The following is a 23,076-nucleotide window of genomic DNA, read 5'->3' as shown; positions in this document are numbered from 1 at the left end:
AAAAGGCAGAATATTATATTTCCCTGGATGATAAAAGAAGAAACATATTTTAAAGGCGGAAAGCAGTTCCCTGCCCCTGGGAGATATTTTGTGCCCATTAAGAAAGACTGGGCCAGGCTATCTACAAGACAAAAGACCTCCAGCTCCAGGGTGATGGGATTAAGAAATGACCCTCCAGGACATAATAGGATTAACCCATCTAGCAGCAGAACTCACCACCTGGCACAATCACTGGGGACATTGCATCACCCAGCAAGCTTCAACCAAGCCTGGGACTTAGCCATCAAAGTGACCCTATGACCCTTACAATAGAATACATGTTCTTGCACAGGAACAGGAAGTTCAAGGGCAAAGCCCAAGAGAGGGTATAAATACCTCTCGCTCAACTCCATGTGGTCAGCTCTACTGGGACCATCTGCTTGTTGGCTGTGCTTCCTCATTAAATCCTCTTTCCAATCAGCCTCCAGTATTTCCAGTGTCTTTCTCCTGCTTGGAACTGAACTAGATGAATATTTCTTCCAACACTCAGAAGTGAGCCCCAGAAATGTCAATCAGGCTTCCTTCCAGTGAATGGATATAGGATTGTAGCCATAATCACAGCACTTTTTCTTCCACTACACACCCTAGCAACTCAAACACTGAAATAACAATTCAGTGAATAATTGAGGATCAATTCCAGGTTCATAGCCAAGGTTCACCAGATCCTCCCTGTAGCAGGATTAGGTGTAAACAAGGCCCAATGAAAAAGGACACCAGTTCTTCACTTAAATATGGTCATCAGAGTTTCCCATCTGATCAGATGGAAACACAACTTGTGGTAAGTCATGGTTTAGAATTAGGGCAATTTGGGATTCAGCTAAAAGGCTGCATTATATAGTGTACATAATTTGTGAATACTGACCACACATGAAATATATACTTTAATACAAGGATCCCAATAGGTTGCTTATCTAATGTGCAGTCCAAGTTAATGATCACTTTCTTATATAATTGACATTCAGATAATATATGTATTATGTTCTCTATCTCTGGAGTTCCGCAAATACAAGTATGTTCATTATAAGGGACTTAGTTAAATCTTCCATATTTTATGCTATTGGACCATTAGCATAAAGGATGATTACTGGTTTTGTTTGTAAAAGATGATTTGTTACAACAATAATCACTGTAGACTGCAGAGTGGTTGACAGCAAACCACAATGAAATGCAGACTAGCATCATCAAATGCCACCCTTGCATAATTACAGGTCGGATACACACATATACATGAGTCACATTGTTAGCATGATGTAGTCATTTATGTTTTGTCACTTGCTCTCCCCCCTCCCTTGCAGATATCCATGTATCATTCACACTGATGTTGCCAGGAAGACCTGATAGCTTTTGAGATAAAACTTTGGGGCTGTGAGTAAGTGTTCCACAACTCATTGTGGACTGGAGATCATGTGTTGTCCAGTGGAATGAAAGTGAAGTAACTATTGTTGATTAGCCAATAGGTCATATCAAATGCAGAATATAAAACACAGAATATCGATAAGACCATATGTAAAGATGGAATTAAATACAGATTATGGATGACATTAATGGGGATATAATAAAGAAAAGGGAGTCCACCTATTCCCCAGAGCACCTGAAGGCAGGACAAGAAGCAATGGATGGAACTAATCAAGGAAAAAAACAACTTAAAACTAAGGAGAAATTTCCTAACAGTGAGAGCAATTAATCGGTGGAACAGCTTGTCTCCAGAAGTTGTGTAGATTCCAACACTGGAGGTTTTTAAGACAAACATTTGTCTGAAATGGTACAAGGTTTCCAACCTGACCAGGAGGTTGGACTAGAAGACCTGCAAGTTCTCTTCTCACCCTGTTATTCTATGAAAGAATAATGAATACAAATCATATATTTATGTCATTCCTACAATTTACCACAATGAAACCCACACATGCAGATCTCAGTGTTTTATTCAAATGAAGGGCTGTGTTATATATGCAATGTGTGAATTTTGATCCCACGTGTAATATATTGTTTTAATATAAGGATCCCAATAGGCTGTTTATCTAATGTGCAGTCCAAGATACAGTTCTCTCTCTTTCTTATATAATTGACATTCAAATAATATATGCGTTATATCCTCTGTCACTGGAAGCTCTGCAAAAACGTATGTTCATTATAAGGGACCTGGTTAAATCTTCAATATTTAATCATTGTGTCCAATGGGTTGAATCTTGTAATGGAATGGAAGCATTCATCAGGACAATTCTATATAGTCTGCAAGGTGTACTATTGACCCACAGAACAGTCTTGCCAATTTTTCATTTTATTTATAAAAACATTCTTTTTATTTAGAAAAAAAAAACAAGACACAAACACAGAGTTCATACCATCTTGCAACCTGCAAGCATGAACGTTGGTCATGAACTGGTGACGTGAAGCCAGCTTCTTAATGGCCATTTGGATCTGAGCCATCTCCTTCAAAGGCACACAGGTGGGTTTTCTACAGCCAACAATCTCCTTTTCACAGCTTAGTTATCAGAAACAGTTCAGTAGAGAGAGAGAGAGAAAAAGCTCTTTGCCCCCCGATTTCTTTCTATCACAATTTGTTCTTGATTGAAGCTGGAGTGCAATCCTATTTTTATAACCATCCCAAGCTTTTCACATGCACCAACAAAAGCCAGTTCCCAGAGCATATATTTTTGCAGTTACAAACACAAAACCCTAAAACCACCCCACTCTTTTGATTTAATCCAGAGAGAGGCAGGAACTTTTTCCAAAAAGGCTGATACATGAGCATTAAAAAAAAATCCACCTTATTTTCCCATTGCAGGAGAAATTGTGGTTTTAACACTGAAGGATCCAGCTTGTGCTTATAGTCATATGATGTGAAAGAATTAGAACACATAATAAAAAAGAAGGTATAAATAGGAAGCCAGGAGAGAGACTGACCACTGCAATGATTCATAAGGATACACATATAACACAATATTGACCTCAAACATCCAGGAGCAATCTTTGTTTGCCAGAGTCCTGCACAAATAATGATTGCAATGGGAAGGCTGGGTGAGCAGCTACACTGGACAAGGCCAGATAGCTTTCAATATTTAGAGAGTATCATCAATGGACAATTTATACTGAATAAAGTTCAGATAACACAATAGTCTTTTGTCTACGGAGGAATGTGGCTTCACAGAACTATCAGGGTGAAGTTCTGATGAGGTTCTGATCCATTTAAAACCAAGAGAAATGTGTGCCTGCTGCAGCTTTTCATATTTTGGTATCCTCTAGTTGTGCTGGGATCTCAGTGTCCAGCATCCCAAACCAGCAGGCTGGAAACTTGGAGACGTGTAGCCCCAACAGGGTTGAAGCGCATTTAGCTTGTGGAAGGCCAATTTCCAGAAAAGTATCCTGACAGAATGAGAGATGGAGTTACATAACAAGGAGACTGAGAATGGGGAGTTAATTTACATAGTGAACAGTTTTGATTCAACTTCTCCAAGTTACCAGTTGAAGGAAAAAAAATGTAGAGACAGCCGCTTTGCAGACCAAGGGTTCACCCCAATGTCAGTGGAGACAGAAATTGTAATTTCAAACATGGTGAGATTGAAAACTGCGCTTTTCTAGTCTGTTAGATGGAAGGCATTTATAAAGTAACCCAGAGGACCTAAGTCACATCAGCTCTAAACTTAAATAGGAGTCATATTCGATAAGATAACATGAGCAATAGCAATTATTCTCCCTAATGCCTATTGAAACAATATGCAAAAGGTAGATGAGCTGCAGTATTTAATAAGTAAGCTGCTCAGAAGTTTGACAATTGCAACATGAAAATAAATCTACTTGACAAATGACTTTCCTCAACTTGTTCAGATGTCCATTCCTAAAAAGGTGACATATCAGAAGTTTCTCCTTGAGTTTACTCTGCACTCTCCTTTTCAGCTTGCATCTACTTCCAAAATTTGAAACCCAGTTTGGATAGTCAAAGCTGGTTTCTTTTCTACTTACCCACCTCCCTTTGTGTTTCAGTGGCTGTTTTCTGATCTCACAAGATACCTCAAAGTACAGACCAACTATTTATGTTTTCCCCCAGGAATCAACATTTAGCACTCCCATCTTAAAATGCCCATTAACCAGCCACTTCTATGGCTTTTATGAGATTGTTCTAGGTGTCTTTTTACACCTTTGGTGGATCTACAAGTTCAGTCTGCATCCATCGTCAAGTCCTGGTTTTCACCTGGGCAATAGAATACTGTGGCAAAAACTTGGGAAGCACCTGGAAAGAATCCTGAGGTCCAGCCTTTTTCTTCCATGATAAGGAATCATATTGGAGCCTTCCACACGAAGAGACCCTTGAGAGAAACCTGGTTGCTACCAAGGAAGCCCCCCATGGAACTTAAACTTCAAATGGTTGCTTGCTAGACATACTGTTTTTTAGAAGCACTGCTACTTGGGCGGCTGGACTGCCTTTCTGGAGAGAGATGGGTTTTGGGGGCTCCTGTTGCAAAGAGATCAGGAGGATTAATCTGGTTTTGCAAGGCCAGAGTTTCTTCTGTATTGTAGTTGGCCCAGTTCTGTTCGCTGGAAAGCCTGTTGTATCCCTGGTAGGGTGGAGCATGCCTGTCTGACATGGGGAGGTAGAAATAGGGTTTATCTGGTGGATAAGGTCCTGTTGGCATTTTACCAATGCTGTTGGCATCGAAGGGTAGAGGGGGAGCAGAAGATGGGGAGCAACAGTCACTTTCCTTAACCTTTCTGACCAGGTGCTTGCAAAAGAGATGGAGAAGCTCCAGAACGTTGAGGACAAGGGAGATCAAGCCCATTACCAGCATGAAAAGGATGAAGATGGTTTTTTCAGTAGGACGGGACATAAAACAGTCCACAACGTGTGGGCATGGAGAACCTTTGCACACATAGTTAGCATGCATGACAAAGCCATATAGGTACCATTGGCCAAGAAGAAAACCTGCCTCAAAGATGGTCTTGAAGATCACACTGATGATATAGGTAAACATCAGAGGCCCACGGATTTTAATTCGGCCATCTTCAGCCAAACAGATCTTGGCCATCTTCTTCTCTACTGCCATCAACATAGCTGCCACCTTGTAATCTTTGGCTTGCAATGCCCTGAGTTCACTCTCCTGTTCCTTTAGCTTCTCCTCTTGTCGGGAGAGGTAGATGACATGTCCCAGATAGAGCAAAGTTGGGGTGCTGACAAAGAGGAATTGCAGCACCCAGTAACGAATATGGGAAATAGGGAATGCATTATCATAGCAGACGTTGGTACAGCCAGGTTGCTTGGTATTGCACACAAAATCGGACTGCTCATCCCCCCAGACGGACTCCCCAGCTAGACCCAGGATCAAGATTCGGAAGATGAAGAGGACTGTCAACCAGATCTTGCCGATGACTGTTGAATGTTCCTGCACCTGATCCAGTAACTTCTCCAGGAAGCCCCAGTCGCCCATCCTGTGCTAAGAACAGTAAAGAAGTAAGAGTTAACAAGGGATCTATAATCATTTCATGAGAGCTTGAGGTTTCCACCGTCATTTGAGTTCTAGGTGGGCAAACATCTGAATTGAGGCTTACACTGGCCCCCAAGGAGGCCTTGCAGGGCTCCAAAGGAAGACAGGCTAATGAATGCGGCCATAATTCACTCCAGCCAATTGCTGTGAAAACTCATTCTCTTCCCAACATAGATGGCCTCATACAATATCTTAAATCCAACCAAATTGTACAATGGTGGTGTGTACACAATATTCTTAATTTAGTTATTGAGGAAACCCTCTTGTTTAAGTTACACTGTAAACTGCAAAGCCACAAAAAATAACCATGGTTAAGACTAGCATCCTATGCAAATACAGCTGCATACATTTGCAATTGTTCTGATTCAAGGTGTTGTGGGAACACAGAATATAGCTGAGCATGATTTGAGGATGTGGTTAGAGTTTAAATCTATACTAATATTTTACCTAGCAACAGGGAAAATGATGACACTGAAGAGTGTTTTTGTGCATCTGTGTGTAGGACAAAAGTGATTTGAATTAGTTCTCTGCCATATTTTAATAATACAACATATGCATACATGTTATAAACATAGCTTTAACTCCATTGGACTTTAAAAAATAAGAGATGGTTTTCTGAATAGTAGTGCAGAAACCTAAACATGTAGGTGGAATAGAAAGGGCATATTAAAAAAAACAGAGGTACTTGAATAACTGTCACAGAGAAGGAACGGAGGTTGACCTATTATTCAAAACACCCGAGTGCAGGACAAGAAGCAATGGGTGGAAGATCATTAAAGGGAGGCCCAACCTGGAACTAAGGAGAAATGTCCTGACAGTGAGAACAATTAGCAAGAAGAATGGCTTGACTATAGAAGTTGTGGGTGCGTCATCACTGGAGAATTTCATGAAGAGATTGGATAGTTGTTTGTCTGGAATGATGTAGGGTCTCCTGCTTGGACAGGGAGTTGGACAAGAAGAACTTCAACATCTGTTCCAACCCTAATATTCCAGGTCAGGTAGAAACATTCAGGAGGAACCCTTTACAACACTACAGTGGTTGGCCATGACCTAAGTTCTGCAAACAGCTTCAGGCAAGCCACTTCATAACGCTGTGTTAATGAGAAAGTCTCTCCATCTTTCCTTCTTCTGGATATGTCAGGCCCAAACTCCCTTATTTTCCAGTGAATTCAGCCAACCAATAGCTGGAGTATAACCAGATAAGACAGCTGGATCCAGCCTTGCACTACTTGGTCTCTAAAAGTGATTTTTATCGATTTTTTAAAATTAAAATATGAATTACAATAATGTAAGACATACAGTATAAAGCTATAGAAAAGAAAAAAGGAAGATATAAAACAAATAAATGAAAAAAGAAAAGAAAAAATGAATTAAGAAGCCGCTCCAATCCTTTATTTGCAGTGGTTACAAATGAATTTATTATCTTCCCATTTTCTGCCCTTTCTAACCATCAAATTCGTAAGTCACCCTTTTTCCATTCTAAACTACAAATTCATTTTTTTTTTTCATTTTGCCTTGCCCTTCCTAGCGTCTTCTCGAAGTGCTGAGATCATTGAACGCTATACTTGGAAACCATCAACCAAATATTTTAGCATGATTTATTTTGGTATTTGCCTACCTTATTACATTGTTGTACATCTTAGTGCCCTGTGTTGTTTCCATACATTGAAGTTTGTATAAGTTCAAAAATTATTAGCAATGTATTAAATAACCTACACTATTTTTTCTTTTATTTTTTGTACTCTCAATGATCTCTCAATATGAATTGCAATTTAGGATGGCAATGTTACAAAAGAAGGGTGTTTTTTTATTCCAGGTTGAGTATAACATTGAAAAAGAACTACTACAGCTTACATCAAAATAATTGCTATATTTTAGAGAGTTTGATTGTGGCTGTTAATTTTTTAAAGTCTCCCTTGTATTGTTAATGTATGTATGTATGTATGTATGTATGTATGTATGTGTGTGTGTGTGTGTGTGTGTGTATGTATGTATGTATGTATATGTAGTAGACAGAGACATAGTCTCTTTATATGTGTGTGTGTATGTGTGTGTGTGTGTGTGTGTATAGAGAGAGGGGGGGAGGGACGGAGAGAGAGATATGATAAAGATAGATAGATAGATAGATAGATAGATAGATAGATAGATAGATAGAGAGAGAGAGATAGATAGATAGATAGATAGATAGTCACACACACATACACAGAATCTTCCTTCTCATTCCTGGGGTGGTCTGTGTAGAGGGCCTGCAAGTTTAAGGTCCTGAGCAGAATCTCAGGTGTTCCTAGCACTGCACTCTTCTGAATGTCTGATTCTAGTGCTGACGTCATTCCTGGAATCTGTTGGATTCCCAGCTTAGGAGTGACAACCCCAAGTGCCCCTTTCAACATTGGGACCGCTTTGGCCTTAACTTTCCACATCGTTTCTAGTACGTCCTTCAAACCTGGATCCTCCTTTGGCTTCTCACACTCCTTTCTTCCTGATGTTCATGTTGCTTGGCACTTCTACATCTACCACCACTGCTGTCTTCTGTTTCTTGACTATTAATCCCATTCATTGATTGAACACAGAGAGAGAGAGGGAGAGGGAAGGAGGGAGAGAGAAAGGGGGGAGAGAAACCCTAGAATTCAGCAAAACGTTAGTTTACAAGAATATCACCAATCTTATGTGGTCTCCTGGATATTCTTGGAAGATTAAAAAAAAGTAGGGACTGAGATCCATTGCTTTCTTTGGAGGAATGCTTAAGGAGAGGGGAGGGGAGAGAGAGGGAGGGACGGAGGGAGGGACAGAGAGAGGGAAGAGTGGCAAAGAAGTTACAGGATCCTCTGAAGTGAGTAAAGCAGGTGAATAGCTAGAGAATAACCACACCCATCAACACAGGTTGTAGAACTCCAGCCGTGAATTCAGAACCAGGTTCCAAAATTCCAGGTAGGTACTAATTCCCACCCAAAACTGAATATGCCCCTTCACTAGATCATCTTCAGGCATAGAGCATCCAGTAAATGCTGACTTTTGAGAGCTGTGCCAGGAGGAACCACAGATTAAGGCAAAATTCCATGTATGGGTCTCAGGCAGTCTGAGTACAAATTCTATCATGACCTCTAACTTTGTCAGCTTCAGCTTAATATAGGCGAATTAAATCTTCTGAAGAAAACGGTACAGACCGCAAAATGGCTTACATTTCAAAAGGAAATTCTGGAAACCAAAAGCTGTTCTTTTGCTCTTCTTCCGGAAGGGTTCTATAAATATCTTTCTTTTTCAGAAATGGTTGCGTTTACAGTTCGCTTACAATAAGAGAAACATTTAGGTGCTGCAACACAGTCATTTTTTGCCTAGAATAATCAAACAAAACTGCCCATCTGAAATTAGAAGTAGCATTAACTGTGGAGTTAAAAATAACGTGCATCTGTGCATGATCAGGAATAAAAAAAAAAAAAAAGATTTTAAAGCAATCAATGATTGTAAAAGTCTCCTTTCAAATAAAGTTGCACGTTACCTGGCTTAAATATATATAGTTTGACATTTGAAAACCCAGCAGTTCGACAGATGGGAGAAGATGGAAGTGTGAGGTTTTAAGTATGTAGTCATAAAACCAAATGCCTTGTTCTTCCCTATAAAAAACAGTTGCTGGAATTGGGTGTGTCTAGTTTAATGAAAAGAAGGACTAGGGGTGACATGATAGCAGTGTTCCAATATCTCAGGGGCTGCCCCAAAGAAGAGGGAGTCAAGCTATTCTCCAAAGCACCCGAGGACAGGACAAGAAGTAATGGGTGGAAACTAATCAAGGAGAGAAGCAACCTCGAACTGAGGAGGAATTTCCTGACAGTTAGAACAATTAATCAGTGGAACGACTTGCCTCCAGATGTTGCTCCATCACTAGAGATTTTTAAAGAAGAGACTGGACAACCATATTCCCGAATGGTATCAGGGTCTCCTGCTTGAGCAGGGATTTGGACTAGAAGACCTCCAAGGTCCCTTCCAATTCTGTTATTCTGGTCTATCCCTTGCAAGAAATATTTCACTGTACTGTACTTTGCCTTCATGCTTTGCTATATCCCTGTCTATGTGCCCTGTTTTTTTTTTAAATAAATAAATAAATACAGAAGCCCAAACATTGCTGCATTGGCATTTAAAGGATTAGCTTTTAAAATCTCACACTCAGAAAGGAAGAGAGCCATGATAATCTAGGGAATAGTATAAAAAAAAATCTGGTAATTTATGCCTTTTAATAAAACGTCTTGTTTGGAAAAGATGCTACCAGACTCCTCCTGTCTCAGGAAGGCGTAGAACTAAAGAAAAGAAGTACTAAGTGGTTAAATTTACCCAAGAGTGCCTACACAACTGTGACTATCATAATTTTATTCTCTCGCCTCAGCAGCTGCCCAAGGCTTATTAAGAGTTAATGCCTGAGGTTGCCAATTGCTTTGGTAAAAATAGGGATAAACAATAAAAACTGCATCCTGGTTCCTTTTAGAGAAGGTTGTCCTGTAGACAAGCTTTTCCTCACAAGGTGATAAAATAGCTATTGGCTGTCTACACATCTGCGCAACCAGAAGGCAGAGGGGACAGTTGGAATTGTTGGCATCCTGAATTGATTTGTCAGGTTTTGATGATCCTAACTGTGCTTGTACTGGGAAAAATCAGGAAGTCCATGCTTGGTCATGACTGATCTTAGATAATTCCTCCAAGGATGAGCAATAGCTCTTCTTTCATAACGTCAATGAGGACTAGTAACTTCATTTTAAAGATCCAACAAGACATGGAGTATGCTGAGATGTTGAGACTTTGGGAAAAGTGCAGAGAAAATCACCTAAAATGATTAAAGGTCTAGAGCAGTGGTTCCCAACCTTGTTTTTGCCCCGCACCCCTAAAGAAATTTCACTCGAACCTCGCACCCCCTGAAATTTAGACTTTAGGAATTACTGAACGCGTTAAATATATGGTAGGATTGAATCTTTTCAGCTATGTATGTGACGGCCCCTAAATAACGATATTTAACTCTAAAATGAAAACAAAGTTAATCCATTGCATAATAAATAAAAATGCCAACATATAGCCAATATCCTATTATTTACCTGGACTTTTCTCACACCCCCTGGAATATTGGCTCGCACCCCAGGGGGTGCAAGCACCCCAGGTTGGGAACCCCTGGTCTAGAGACTAAAACATATGAAGAAAGTTTGCAGGAATTAGGTGTGGCTAGTCTAGAGAAAAGAAGAACTAGGGGTGAAATGACAGCAGTATCCAATATTTGAGGGGCTGCCACAGAGAAGAGGGGCCAACTTATTCTCCAAAGCATCAGAAGGTAAGACAAGAAACAATGGATGGAAACTACAGTAATCAAGGAGAGAAGCAACCTGGAATTAAGGGGAAACTTCTGAACAGTGAGGACCATTAATCAATGGAACAGCTTGCCACCAGAAACTGTGGGTGTTCCATCACTGGAGGCTTCTAAAAAGAGACTGGATAGCCACTTGTTTAAAATGGGGTTGTACTGGAAGACCTCCTTCCAGCTCTACTCTGACTGAGTCTTGAGAAAGTTAAACAGCTAGGCTTGCTGTAGGCAATCAGAAAAGGATGGCAGAATGCCTTGGATCTCCTACATACAGTATGACAGTCTGGTAGAGAAAGTCAAACATTAGAAAAATACCATAAATCTTTACCTTAAATCTTAAAATGGAATGAGGGCTGTGGTGCCAAGAGGGAATAACTTTGAAGCAGACTACTGTGAAAATCAGGTTTACTATTATTCTTTAAAACAAAGCACCGCCTCCAGGGCTTTCAAGTTTAGGGATATTTAACAAATTTGAAGACAGTCTTACTCACCAACAAATCAAAGGGATTTTCCTGACTTAAAAGTCCTCATTAGGAGTTTTTGGCTTAATTTTCTTGGTATCAGCTCTGCTCCACAAGAGAAACTGCAGCCGAGCTTAGATGCAGGACGGGAATATAACAAACACTTCTGGAATTCAGGGCACTCTGAGACCGTTATGAAGAGCAAAAAGAAGGGGAAAGTTTATTATAATAACCCTTGGATGAGTTAACAGAGAGGGAGGAGTTAGAGGAAACGAGTCCGGGAAGAGGAGGAGAAAGGCCTTGGACTAGCAGTTGTTGCTGACTATTCTGGATTTTTTTTCTTTAAAAAGTCACAGTTGATTGGGCAGGTGGAAAGAAGGAATAGCTCAGAGGTCTCCAAACTTGGCATAGCTGGCTGGAGAATTCTGGGTGTTGAAGTCCATAAGTCTTAAGTTGCCAAGTTTGGGGACCCCTGGAATAGATAAATGTGACATCATCTTCCTCCTGGCTGAAAGAGCTTAACACAAGTGGCTCACCTCACAGAGGCTGTGTTCACACAACCCGCGGAAGCAAGTCCATTAAAGATGCAGCAGTGAATTTGCATAACAGTGTTTTTTAACCTTGGTACCTTTAAGATAGGTGGACTGGACTTCAACTCCCAGAATTCCCCAGCCAGTTGAAGTCCATCCATCTTAAAGGTACCAAAGTTAAAAAAAAAGAAAAGCCCACTGCTTCAGAGTTTGTTAAGGAAAACTGGAGGCAAATGTCTGGGAACTTAGTGTCTTATGTGAACCCAATTCCCTGGGATAGCTTACAACTCAAGGCCTTACGCAACACTCTCCCATAAACCGGTTAGGATAAAACATCAGCATGTTGGGTGAATACGGCCACAGAAGGGAGAGGGGAGAAAGCTTTCGATTTCCTAAACAGCAGCAGCAGCAGCAGCAGGATTGTGGTGGTTGGAGAATATTTCTCCAGAGCCTGGCTGAGGAAAAAGGAAGTGGAGGAAAACGGCGGAGACTGAAATAACAATCGGTGCCTCTGTTGCGCAGCAATGAAGGCCAAGAGCAATAGAAGGGAAATCCTGCACGGGAAGAATTTACCAGCACCTTGCAAAGCGTGGGAATCAGGAGCAGGAAAATGTGTGTGTATCTGTGGGGGTGGGTGGGGTGTTCAGGCAGGGAATCCCTGCAATCTTTGGGGAAGGGAGTGAGGAATCGCAAGCAGCAATCAATATCACCTATAACGTTGACAATCTGCAGGCAGAAGCCGCCATCCAATATGAAAAGTGGTCAAAGAAAGAGGAAGGTGACTTTCTTAAGCTTGAAAATTGATTTCTGGGTTTCTTGAAAGACACGGCGATACTCCCTTTGGGTGCATCTTCAGTTCTTATCATGCCAACATTACTAACTTGCACGGTGAGGAGGTTAGTCAATACAGTGAGAAGGTGAAAACATGGTCGAGATCGACAAAGATACAGGAATAATTATCAGGCTCCAATAAACCGATCACAGAAAGAAGAATTCTGAGAATAAGGACAGAATAGAGTATATAGTAGAGGGGTGTAGAGTAGAATGGAGCAGAGTAGAGAACGGCAGAGTAGAATAACAGAAATAGAATCGAAATAGGAACAGAAATAGAAATAGAATAGACTAGGTTAGAACAGAATTAGAAATGCAATGCAATGCAATACAATGCAATAATACAATTGACAATGTCATTGACAACTTTGCCAAGGAAACAAGATGGCTACAGTTCCTGTTTCAGGAATAGGTGATCAAGTATGATACAGTCCTTGACTTACAACCATCCATTTAGTGACCTTCAAAGTTACACAGCAGCACTGAAAAAAATGACTTATGACTGTTTTTCATATTTATGACTGTTGCAGCATTCCCGGGGTCACATGATTAAAAATGAGGTGCTTGGCAACTGACTCATTTTTCCTGACAGGTTACAGTGTCCCAGGGTCATGTGATTCCCCCTTTGCGACCTTTTGACAAGCAAAGTCAATGGGAGAAGCCAGATTCATTTAACAACTATGTTACCGCATTAACAACTGCGATAACAAACTTGACAGGAAAAGTTGTAAAATGGAGCAAAGTCACTTAATTGTCTCACTTAGCAATAGTCATTTTGGCTTAGTTGTGGTCCTAAGTCAAGGACTTCCTGTATTTGCATAAATTGGCATATATTTGCAGGAATTAAAAATAAGTGGATCTTTCTACTCATGACCTTCTGCTTCTTGATCCTGGGTGTTGCAGCTTGCTGAGGCTCATAACCAGAAGAAGACTAAAGCAAAGAAGAAGAGGTCAAGCTGACCTCCAGGAAGAGATATTCACTGTATAGTGTATAGGTAATATTAGTGGGAAATTTGTAAGAAGAGAGAGGTAGTTTTGCAATAATAACCCTAATGGAGCTTGCCCATCAGGTTCATGACAGTTGTAAAGCAGATCAGTTACTTTATCAACCCAGTTTTATGACCTTCTTTGCAACAGTCATTAAGTGAATGCCATGGTCATTAAGCAAACTGATGGCTTGCTATGGGCCAGTTTTTCTGAAAACTGGACGTAAATATAAATGGGGGTTGGTTGCTGAGCGCCTGAAATGCAGTCATGTAACTGGGGAGGACTGGCTATTGAATTTCAGGTCATAAATACCTTTTGAGGGGGGCGGGGGGATCCATTGTATTTCTGAATGGTCACCCAGTGACTGGTCATAAAGGAAGAATTACCTACATGTTATTTAAAAAGAAAAAAAACTGTCCATTTTGTTTTCTGCAGTAGCTAAAGCATGAAAGGGTGACATACATCCATGCATTTTATAAAAAAAAAAATGTATTTATTTTTCATATATTTATATCAGTCAGAAACATCAAAATCTATGCTGTGGGTCAAGGCTAAGTTGCAATAATAAATTGATAATTGCAATAATAAATTGATTCTGAGCAGCTTACAATAAAAATTGCTAACTCGAGGAATACATCTATGAGCGTATCCTAAAATAGGTTGAAATATGTCTTTGTAATACTTTCTGGTCATAGTTACTATGGATATTGCTTGCATAAGGTTAGTATGTTAAGAGTCTGTCTGCCTACCTGCCTGCCTGGCTGTCTATCCTATCCTATCCTATCCTATCCTATCCTATCCTATCCTATCCTATCCTAACCTAACCTAACCTAATTATCTATCTATCCTAACCTGTCTGTCTGTCTGTCTGTCTGTCTGTCTGTCTGTCTGTCTATTTATGTTTATACCATCTACCTTTCATATAAAGTAACTCTGCCGGCTAATTCACTTTCATGATTTATCACACCAGTATCCATTCATTCCTGAACACCAATTCCTTCAATTCTTTCCAAATGACTTTTCTTACCTTCTGAGCTGGGATTAACTATTTGCTTTCCCCTGAAAATGAATATTTCTCAGGGCTGAATGATATTTTCTTGTGGGAGGGACATCCGGGGGATTGTGTCAAATCATTTATGCTGCTGGAGGAACAGCTTGAGTTCCCACACCTTGGAATGAATTTCCCTTCAAATGCAACTTACCTCAACAATGTCTTCCTCAGCCTTAGCAAACTTTCTCCTCACATGATGACTTTATTCAGGGAGGTTTCTTACATTGTTGGAGCATTGGAGACGTTCCTGGAAGCCTGTGCCTCTTGGATAGCTTGCAAGTCATGAATAAAGTTATGTTTATAAAAGAAAAATGTTACTGGGATGAGGGCAGCTGGATGCCCATTTATAGCAGTTCAGAGCCAATTGAAGAAAGAGACTGATACCTTATCATGACCTCAGCTATAAATCGTGGCATTACGTCATAACTCTGATAGTGAATCACTGAGCAAGTCAGAAACGATCAAAATCTATGCTGTGGGTCAAGGCTGAGTTGCACCTGGGCCAAAATGGAAGCTCTATTCCAGCCCTCATTGATCTGGAACTCTTCAGATTTTGGAACCACAAATTTCCAGAATCTTCCATCAGCCAATAGGCTGCTGGCCAAGGATGTTGAAAGGTATCTGGATGTATCTGGGAGGCTGTTTATTTAGCCATTAAATCTTTTTCTTTCTTCCATTCAATTGTATCCAATTCCTGAAGTGTCTGAAGTTTCCTTGGCAAAGTTTTTCAGAAGCTGTTTTCCACTGCCCCCTTTTTAGGGCCAAGAGACTGTGGCTGGCCCAAGATCAGCTAGTTGGCTTTGTGACTAAGGGAAGATTAGAACTCACCATCTCCCAGTTTCTGATGCCTTAACCACTACACCAAGCTAGGTATTTAATTAACATCATCTATGCTAAAATTTTCCCTAGAGGTACTTTTCTGAGAAATTTTCAGGGGTGCTCACCCCACCCAGTTTCTTTTTCAGTGTCTTGGCTTCGAAAAAGAAATTTTTGTGCTGATTTTATCCCTCTTTCATAGGAAAGGCTGTTGCACTGTTGGACTATTTCAAAGGGAACACTGTCATCTTTTGGAGAAGATGTGCAACTGCACCAGATTGCTGCAAATCAGCCAAGCTAAGCATGTTATAAGGCATAAGATTAGCAGTGCAGATAGTCCCCCAACATTCATAAAATTGGGTTGGTCACGTGACTTATTTGCTTTATGACCATGAGGGGCAAGCTCCATTATGATCATAACTTGAGGACTCCCTATGTCTTCCCAATAGTACCATGCAATGGATTTTATTCATTTTAATTTCTTAATTAAAATAACCCCACTTATCTACCTTTATATTTTTCTTATTAGATTTGAAAAGGAAAAGAGAAAGAATGTTCCTCACCGGATAAAACTATAAATATGAATTCCTTCAGGACATGTTAAAGATGATAAGATAAGATACTGCATATATTTGGGTATATTATAGTATGTTTTAACTGTGATTTGGTTTTATATGTCATATCTAACCATGGTTTATCAAGCCAATTGACTGGGTTTGCACCTTGCACTATGCAACCTTCTTATGACTGAAAACTTAGTGAACATAATCTAAAATAGAATAAGTTAATGTTTTGGACTTCAACCTCCATTAGCTCAACTAGCATGATAAATATCAGGGGATGATGGGACACATAATCCAAAGCAACTGGGCTGCACTGGGTAACCTAGCGTTGATTTAATAAACAAACGAAAAACCACAAACCCATTATAGAATACATAAATATGTGAAAATAACCACAAATAAATGAAAAAAAAAGGAAAGAAAATCTAGAAAAGTATATATATATATATTCAGCAACTGAAGGAAATTAGATGAAATCACTTGGAAATTCACTTCCTTGCTTATCTGTCAAGGAAAACAGGATTCCAAATAATGAAACAGCTTCCATCTCAGTGTTACTTAATTACAAATTAATCATCATCATCATCACCATTGCTACAATGCTTTCATAAACACCCAAAACTCTTGAAAAATCGATACGTTTTTGCCAATTAAGTCTTTTACAGAGATTCTGATTCAAAAATGTTAAGCAAAGTCATTTTTAAATTTATTTGTGGCCAGAACTAAGATCACATGAATAAAAGTCTAAATTTCTGAAAAGTTAAAAAATATTTTTTCTTTAAAAATAAAAAAAAGACATTAAAGTGCAATCTTTATGGAGATTGTCAGTCATCCAGGTCATGACTGAACTGAAGAAGCTCCTTGGATGAGCAGCGAAAGGTCTTTAAGGAAAAACCTAAGAAAGTCCAGTTGCCTTTTGAAAAAAGCACCTTTGGGACATTAAAGTACAAATTCATGTGTCCCGTGTTCATACTTCCAACATATTTTGAGTAACCTTTATTTTCAAGAACCAATTCTAGTGATTAGCATGCTAGTTATCTGTTAATTATGCTGAGTAATTAGTCCAAAATAATAGTAATAAAAACTCAGAAAGCTGGGCAATATTTGATTTTTAAGGCCTTGCTTCCCAGATGGGGAACTGGAGCACAAAATGGAGAACATCTCCCCCTTTGGCCAGTAACCCTAACTTTGAGATAAGATTTTAATATGGAAAAAGGTCAATTAAATGTAATGGGAGTGAGAAACCTTTAGCCAATACATGTAATCCGGCTCATCAGTTTGGTGCATTTGATCCACAGGATTTCCAGTGAGGCCTTGTTCCTTTTCCCATCAGTTCCAATCAAAGCAGCTTCTGTTCTGCTTCTTTGAAACTCCATCCCCAATAACCCTTGAAGTAAGAAGTAAAAGGGAATAACATAGTTGGAAGGGATTTTGGAGGTCTTCTAGTCCAATCCCCTGCTCACACAGCAAACCCTGTACCGTTTAAGAAAAAATGGTTGTCCAATCCATTCTTGAAAACTTCCAGTGTTGGAGCATCCACAATTTCTGGAGGCAAGTTGTTCCACTGATTAATTGTTCTGTTAGGAAATTTCTCCTTAGTTCTAAGTTGCTTCTTTCCTTGATTGGTTTCCATCTGTTGCTTCTTGTTCTGCCTTCAGGTGCCTTGGAGAATAGGTTGACACGCTCCCCCTCTTCTTTGTGGCAGCCCCTCAAATATTGGAGCACTGCTTCTACGCCACCCCCAGTTCTTCTTGTCATTAGACTAGACATATTCAGTTCCGGCAACTGTTCTTCATATGTTTTAACCTCCAGTTCTCCTTGTCATCCCAAAAGAGAATAACACAATCCAGTCTGAGTAGGTTGTTGGAACTAGGTGTATTTTTTTCTAAGTTCTCACGTTTGGACTCATGCTGGAGCCATGCACATCAGAGGTGGTATTCAAGCAAGTTCTGGAGAACCGGTAGTGGAAATTTTGAGTGGTTCGGAGAACCGGCAAATCCCACCTCTGACTGGAGATTTTGCAGTATTCTTCTCCTGCCACACCCACCAAGCCAAACCCACAGAACTGGTAGTAAAAATTTTTTGAATCCCACCACACATCCTAAAGATTGAGAAGTTTCCTGAGGTTGGGCTCCAGCAGGAGTCGGAAAGCTTGGAAGAACAAACCTCTGGTCTCAGTGACCAACTCAGATTAGATCCTGCAATATTATCCTGGGATACATATATTTGCCTTCATTTACGAGAATAACAGAGTTGGAAGGGACCTTGGAGGTCTTCTAGTCCAACCCCTTGCTCAAACAGGAGACCCCATACCATTCCAGACAAATGGCTGTCCAAGCTCTTCTTAGAACCCTCCAGTGATAGAGCACTCACCACTTCTGGAAGAAGCCAACCCACTGATTCATTATTTTCATTGTCTGAAATGCGCCCAGTGGATTCAGTTGGCCACGTTAGGCTTTGCACAATGAAAAGAGCCAGTGTTTCTCAATGTTGGCTCAACTTGAAGATGTGTGGACTTCAACTCCCAAAATTGCCCAGCCATGCATTCTGAGAGTTGAAATCGCACATCTTCAAGTGGCCATTGAGAAGCAAAACGATAACCATTGTTTAGTTTTTCTTTCTGATAACTTTCTTTAAAAACTATTAATGGCAGTTTTGGATCCTAGTTTTCTTTCCTTTCTTATTTTAATGTTAAATATTTTCATTTGCCACCATTTAAATAAGATGCAATTACAAGAGAAGGAGTTTTATTTAAACTTATGCAGCCCCAATATACAGAAAGGATCAGATAAAGCTAGTATATTTCCTTTCTCCACATTTTACTTCCTTTTCTACATTTTTAGTTTCGCCTACGACTTTAATAACATATTTTTTAAACTCAAAAGGCCAGAATATTGAAGCTGGGTCTCTTCCTCATCTTCTTTCTTTTTAGAGAAAAGGTGAGATTATTAACCTTCTCTTTAAAAAGAAAAGAGATTAAAAAGAGAGCCGAACCATTAAATGCTCACCTTGAGGATAGAGAAGCTGAGATAATTTATATGTTTCTTTTTTTACAGGATCTTTAAAAAAAAAAAAAAAAGATTTATTAAAAGATTTTAATAAAAGATGCATAACTTCTTGGTTAGCTGCTTTGAAGGCCCCTTGATGAAGAAATGACGTGGAAATCTGCTTTTGTTTAATAAGAAATAGTCAAAGAAAAACTATAGCAAAGTAAATGTGGAAAAGAAAAAAGGAAGGCAAGGAGAAATGAGAATGTTCAAATTTCAGAGGGTCCCCAGCCCTTCAAATCTAGAAATACATGCTTAGACTAAATGCTCTTTTGCATCTATGTTAATGTGCTTTCCATTCATCCTGAGGTGATAGGCAGGTACAAGTAGTCCTTGACTTACAACTGTTAGGTTTGTTTAATGTTCATTCAAAGTTACAACAGTACTTAAAAAAAGTGACTTATGACCACCACTGGCTCATATTTATGACAGTTCCAATGTCCTGCAGTCATGTGAGCCCCTTTTGTGACTTTCTATCAAGCAAAGTCAATGAGGAAGCAAGATTCATTTAACAGCGGTGTTACTAACTGAACAACCGCAGTGATTCACTTAACAGCTATGGCTTGAAGGGTCTTAAAATGAGGCAAAACCCACTTAGCAAATGTCTCACTTGGCAACAGAAATTTTGAGCTCAGTTGTGGTCATAAGTCAAGAACCACCTTTTGAGTTCTGCCAAAAGTTGACGGAGTAAAAAAATTTAATAAAACACAGCCATTTTTTAATCACTAGACTCTGGATCCAAAGTTCCAGGAATTTATGTTTTTTTTAAAAATAACAGGAAGGCCAGACTAGGAAGTTGAAAAATATCCAGGAAAAAGTCAATGGCAAGTCACGTTTCCCTTGATACCAAGGAAAGTGTACAGTTGAGTCTGTTAAATCATCAAGGGGTCAAACTCAATTTGAGGACATGTTTATTTTTGCTTTGATCAGCTCTATGGCTGGTCAACCAGTGTGTAAGCCATTGTGTAGAACCAGACATGACTGAGCTATGATACTGAAATGCTGAAATTCCGGCAAAGAGATGTGTTCTGGAGAGCCAGGGAAAGGGAGGTCGGTTTGGGTGGCATGCATAACTTCTTGGTTAGCTGCTTTGAAGGCCCCTCGATGAAGAAATGACGTGGAAATCTGCTTTTGTTTATCGTAGTTATTAAATGTTATGAGTAAGAGTGGATTTCCTGCTGCAGGCTGGTACTTGAGGAAGCAGACTGAAAGAGCAAGGGAGCGATAGGCAAACCTGAATGGGCTAAAATGCTTCTGATCCTTGAATAGATGGCAATGAAAGCTCTGGATAAAGCTGCCAGAAATGAATCATTTTTTTCATGAGCTGAGAGCTGCATTTAGCTAAAAACGGTGCTTCAAGATTAAGTGGGGCCAGAAGAGGAGACGGCTTGGTCTAAGCTAAATATATATTAAAAGTCAACTAAATGACAGGTGAAATGATTACTCCCCATATTCTTAATAGTGTTTCCTCTTCTGTTCCATTAATGACCACAATTTTGGGGCCAGGAATCTAGGGAGGGCTCTGGGCTACATCCTTGACCTAAATGTATACAACTTGAGGAAGTTCAGAGGTAGTTTATTCAGACGGATAACATCTCTCTCGTAATGTTCATTTAATGGGATTCCCCATCTACTGGCTTGGCGTGGCTACCTACCCATACATTATGATTCAAAATCTAATCACAAATGGGGAAGGAGACAGTAGATAGCTTTGCCAATAAAAGGTTTGGACTGATACAGGAATACTTGTCATACTTGGGTGTGTTCAAGTAATTTTTAGCAGCTGAATAATCTTTGTTTATCCTTGACGACTCATCTGCAAGGTAGTTAGCATTGCCAGTAAATGATTTAGGCAAGGAGAGAGTGGAGAGAAAAGAGCTTGAAGGAAAGGTGAGATTGTTCCAACCAGTATTTCCAGATTTTTTTCCAGTTCTTTTTCTTTGGCTCTGGCATCTCCAGGTACAGTGATATCAATAAATTGTATGCTTTGGTTTTTGAAAACTGTGATAGTAGTAGTACTTAGTACTTATATACTACTTTACAGCCCTCTCTAAACTGTTTACAGAGTCAGCATAGTGCCCCCAACAATCTGGGTCCTCATTTTATTGACCTCAAAAGGATGGAAAGCTGAGTCAACCTTGAGCTGTGCAGAATTGAACTCAGATAAACAGATAATCAGAGTTCAAAGGGACCTTATAGGTCATCTAGTCCAACCCCCCACCCAAGCGGGAGACCCTACACCATTTTTGACAAATGGCAGTCCAAACTCTTCTCGAAAGTCTCAAGTGATGGTGCTCTCACAACTTCCGAGGGCAACTTCTGTTCCCTGGGTTGATTGTTCTCACTGTCAGAAAGTTTCTCCTTATTTCCAGGTTGAATCTCTCCTTGTTCAGTTTCCATCCATTATTCCTTGTCTGGCCTACAGGTGCTTTAGAAAATAGTTTGATCCCTTTCTCTTTATGGCAGCCCCTCAAATATTGGAAGACTGCTATCATGTCTTCCCTGGTCCTTCTTTTCACTTGAGTGAGCAGTGAGCAGTAAGCAGTGAGTTAATTGCATTTTAACCACTGCGCCAACACGGCTCTTGATATTTGGCATGTTGTGTTCTAAATGATGATGAAGATTATTATTATATACTTGATTCATTAAACATGAAACTCAATCAACTGAACATTCAAAAATACCATTGACTAGTGCTAATGGTTGATATAGGTTGCTACCAGTGTCCTAGGTATCAACCAAGTATTTTCTTAAGATATCATCATCATCATCATCATCATCATCATCATCATCATCATCATCGTTGTTCTGGAAATATAATGAACAGACTGGATTCTTTTTCCAGCGATAGCAATTCTGTGAAGATCAACAGTTCTGGAAAACTGTTGTAGAATGGAACACATTCTAAAAATCAGAATCCAGTTTCCTGAGGGTTTTTTTCTTATTAAACTTCACCAGGCCATACATTTCTTAAAATATACTGTATTTGGCATTATATAAGCTCATGAGTTTGTTATAAATGGATACTATTCATTTTTTTTTAAATGGGAAAGATCTCCCCCCTGTGGAGGAATGGTCACCAGTTGATGGCTGGAGAAATTTTGAAAAGTAGAGAATTCAACTCTGTTTGAAAGCCAGATTTATACTACAATTTTATCCACACAATTGTGTCACATCCAAAATTTGGGTTTTACAGTTTATATTCTAATTTGACATATTATCATATTATGATAATACATACATATTGTCAATGTACTGTATTGTTTATTATAGTACATAGTTTTTCTTTCTATTTTCTTTAATGCCTTCAATTATATTATCCAAATGTTTTTAAAGTTGGATATTTTAATTAAAATGAGCACAATACAATATGTACCAGACTATATACATTACATCTTAAACTATGGGAACTTTGAAATGGTGTCCTGGAATATGTTAGCCATGATATTTTGCATTTGTTGGCTATCTGCCTGTATTTTGCTGTTTATATTTGGCTTTTTATCAGTAGTATCTATTTTTTAAAACATTCTTTAAAACTTGTATTTTTATACCTTTTTATGATGATAAAAGAATACAGAATAAAATGCAAAATAGAATGCAGAATAACAGAGTTGAAGATCTTTTAGTCAAACACCCTGCTCAAGCAGGAGAACCTATCCATTCTGGAAAAATGGTTGTCCAATTTCTTCCAAAAAACCGCCAGTGATGGAACATCCACAACTTTTGGAGGCAAACCATTCCACTGATTAAATGGTTTTCAGTATCAGTTAAGAAACTTCTCTTTAATTCTAGGTTGGATTCCTCTTTGATAAGCTTCCATCTATTATGTTTTGTCCTGCTGTCAGGTGCTTTGGAGAATACGTTAACTCTTTCTTCTCTGTGACAGCGCCTCAACTATTGGAAGACTGCTGTCATATCACCTAGTCTTTCCCTTCCTTA

General features: G+C 39.4%; 1 protein-coding gene across 2 annotated transcripts; it reads right to left on the bottom strand.

Annotated features, from left to right (window-relative positions):
• Positions 1-2,308: 2,308 nt before the first annotated feature.
• Positions 2,309-11,521, bottom strand: GJA4 (gap junction protein alpha 4). 2 transcript variants are annotated; one of them, XM_026702681.2, is made up of 2 exons: positions 11,343-11,521; positions 2,309-5,465 (listed from the first exon to the last, which is right to left on the bottom strand). In XM_026702681.2, the coding sequence occupies exon 2, from the start codon at positions 5,457-5,459 to the stop codon at positions 4,410-4,412; it is 1,050 nt and encodes a 349-aa protein (XP_026558466.1). In that variant the 5' UTR covers positions 5,460-5,465; positions 11,343-11,521; the 3' UTR covers positions 2,309-4,409. The 2 variants fall into 2 exon arrangements, with proteins under 2 accessions (XP_026558466.1, XP_087795697.1); XM_087939571.1 differs by having other exon boundaries at positions 2,309-5,460; positions 11,343-11,519.
• Positions 11,522-23,076: the final 11,555 nt, after the last annotated feature.

Source organism: Pseudonaja textilis, chromosome 10, assembly GCF_049901715.1.
Source record: "Pseudonaja textilis isolate UNSWEBS1 chromosome 10, rPseTex1.2, whole genome shotgun sequence".
In the NCBI taxonomy this organism is placed as follows: domain Eukaryota; kingdom Metazoa; phylum Chordata; class Lepidosauria; order Squamata; family Elapidae; genus Pseudonaja; species Pseudonaja textilis.
Note: the sequence above shows the minus strand (reverse complement) of the source record. Positions and strands in the feature narration are given on the sequence as shown.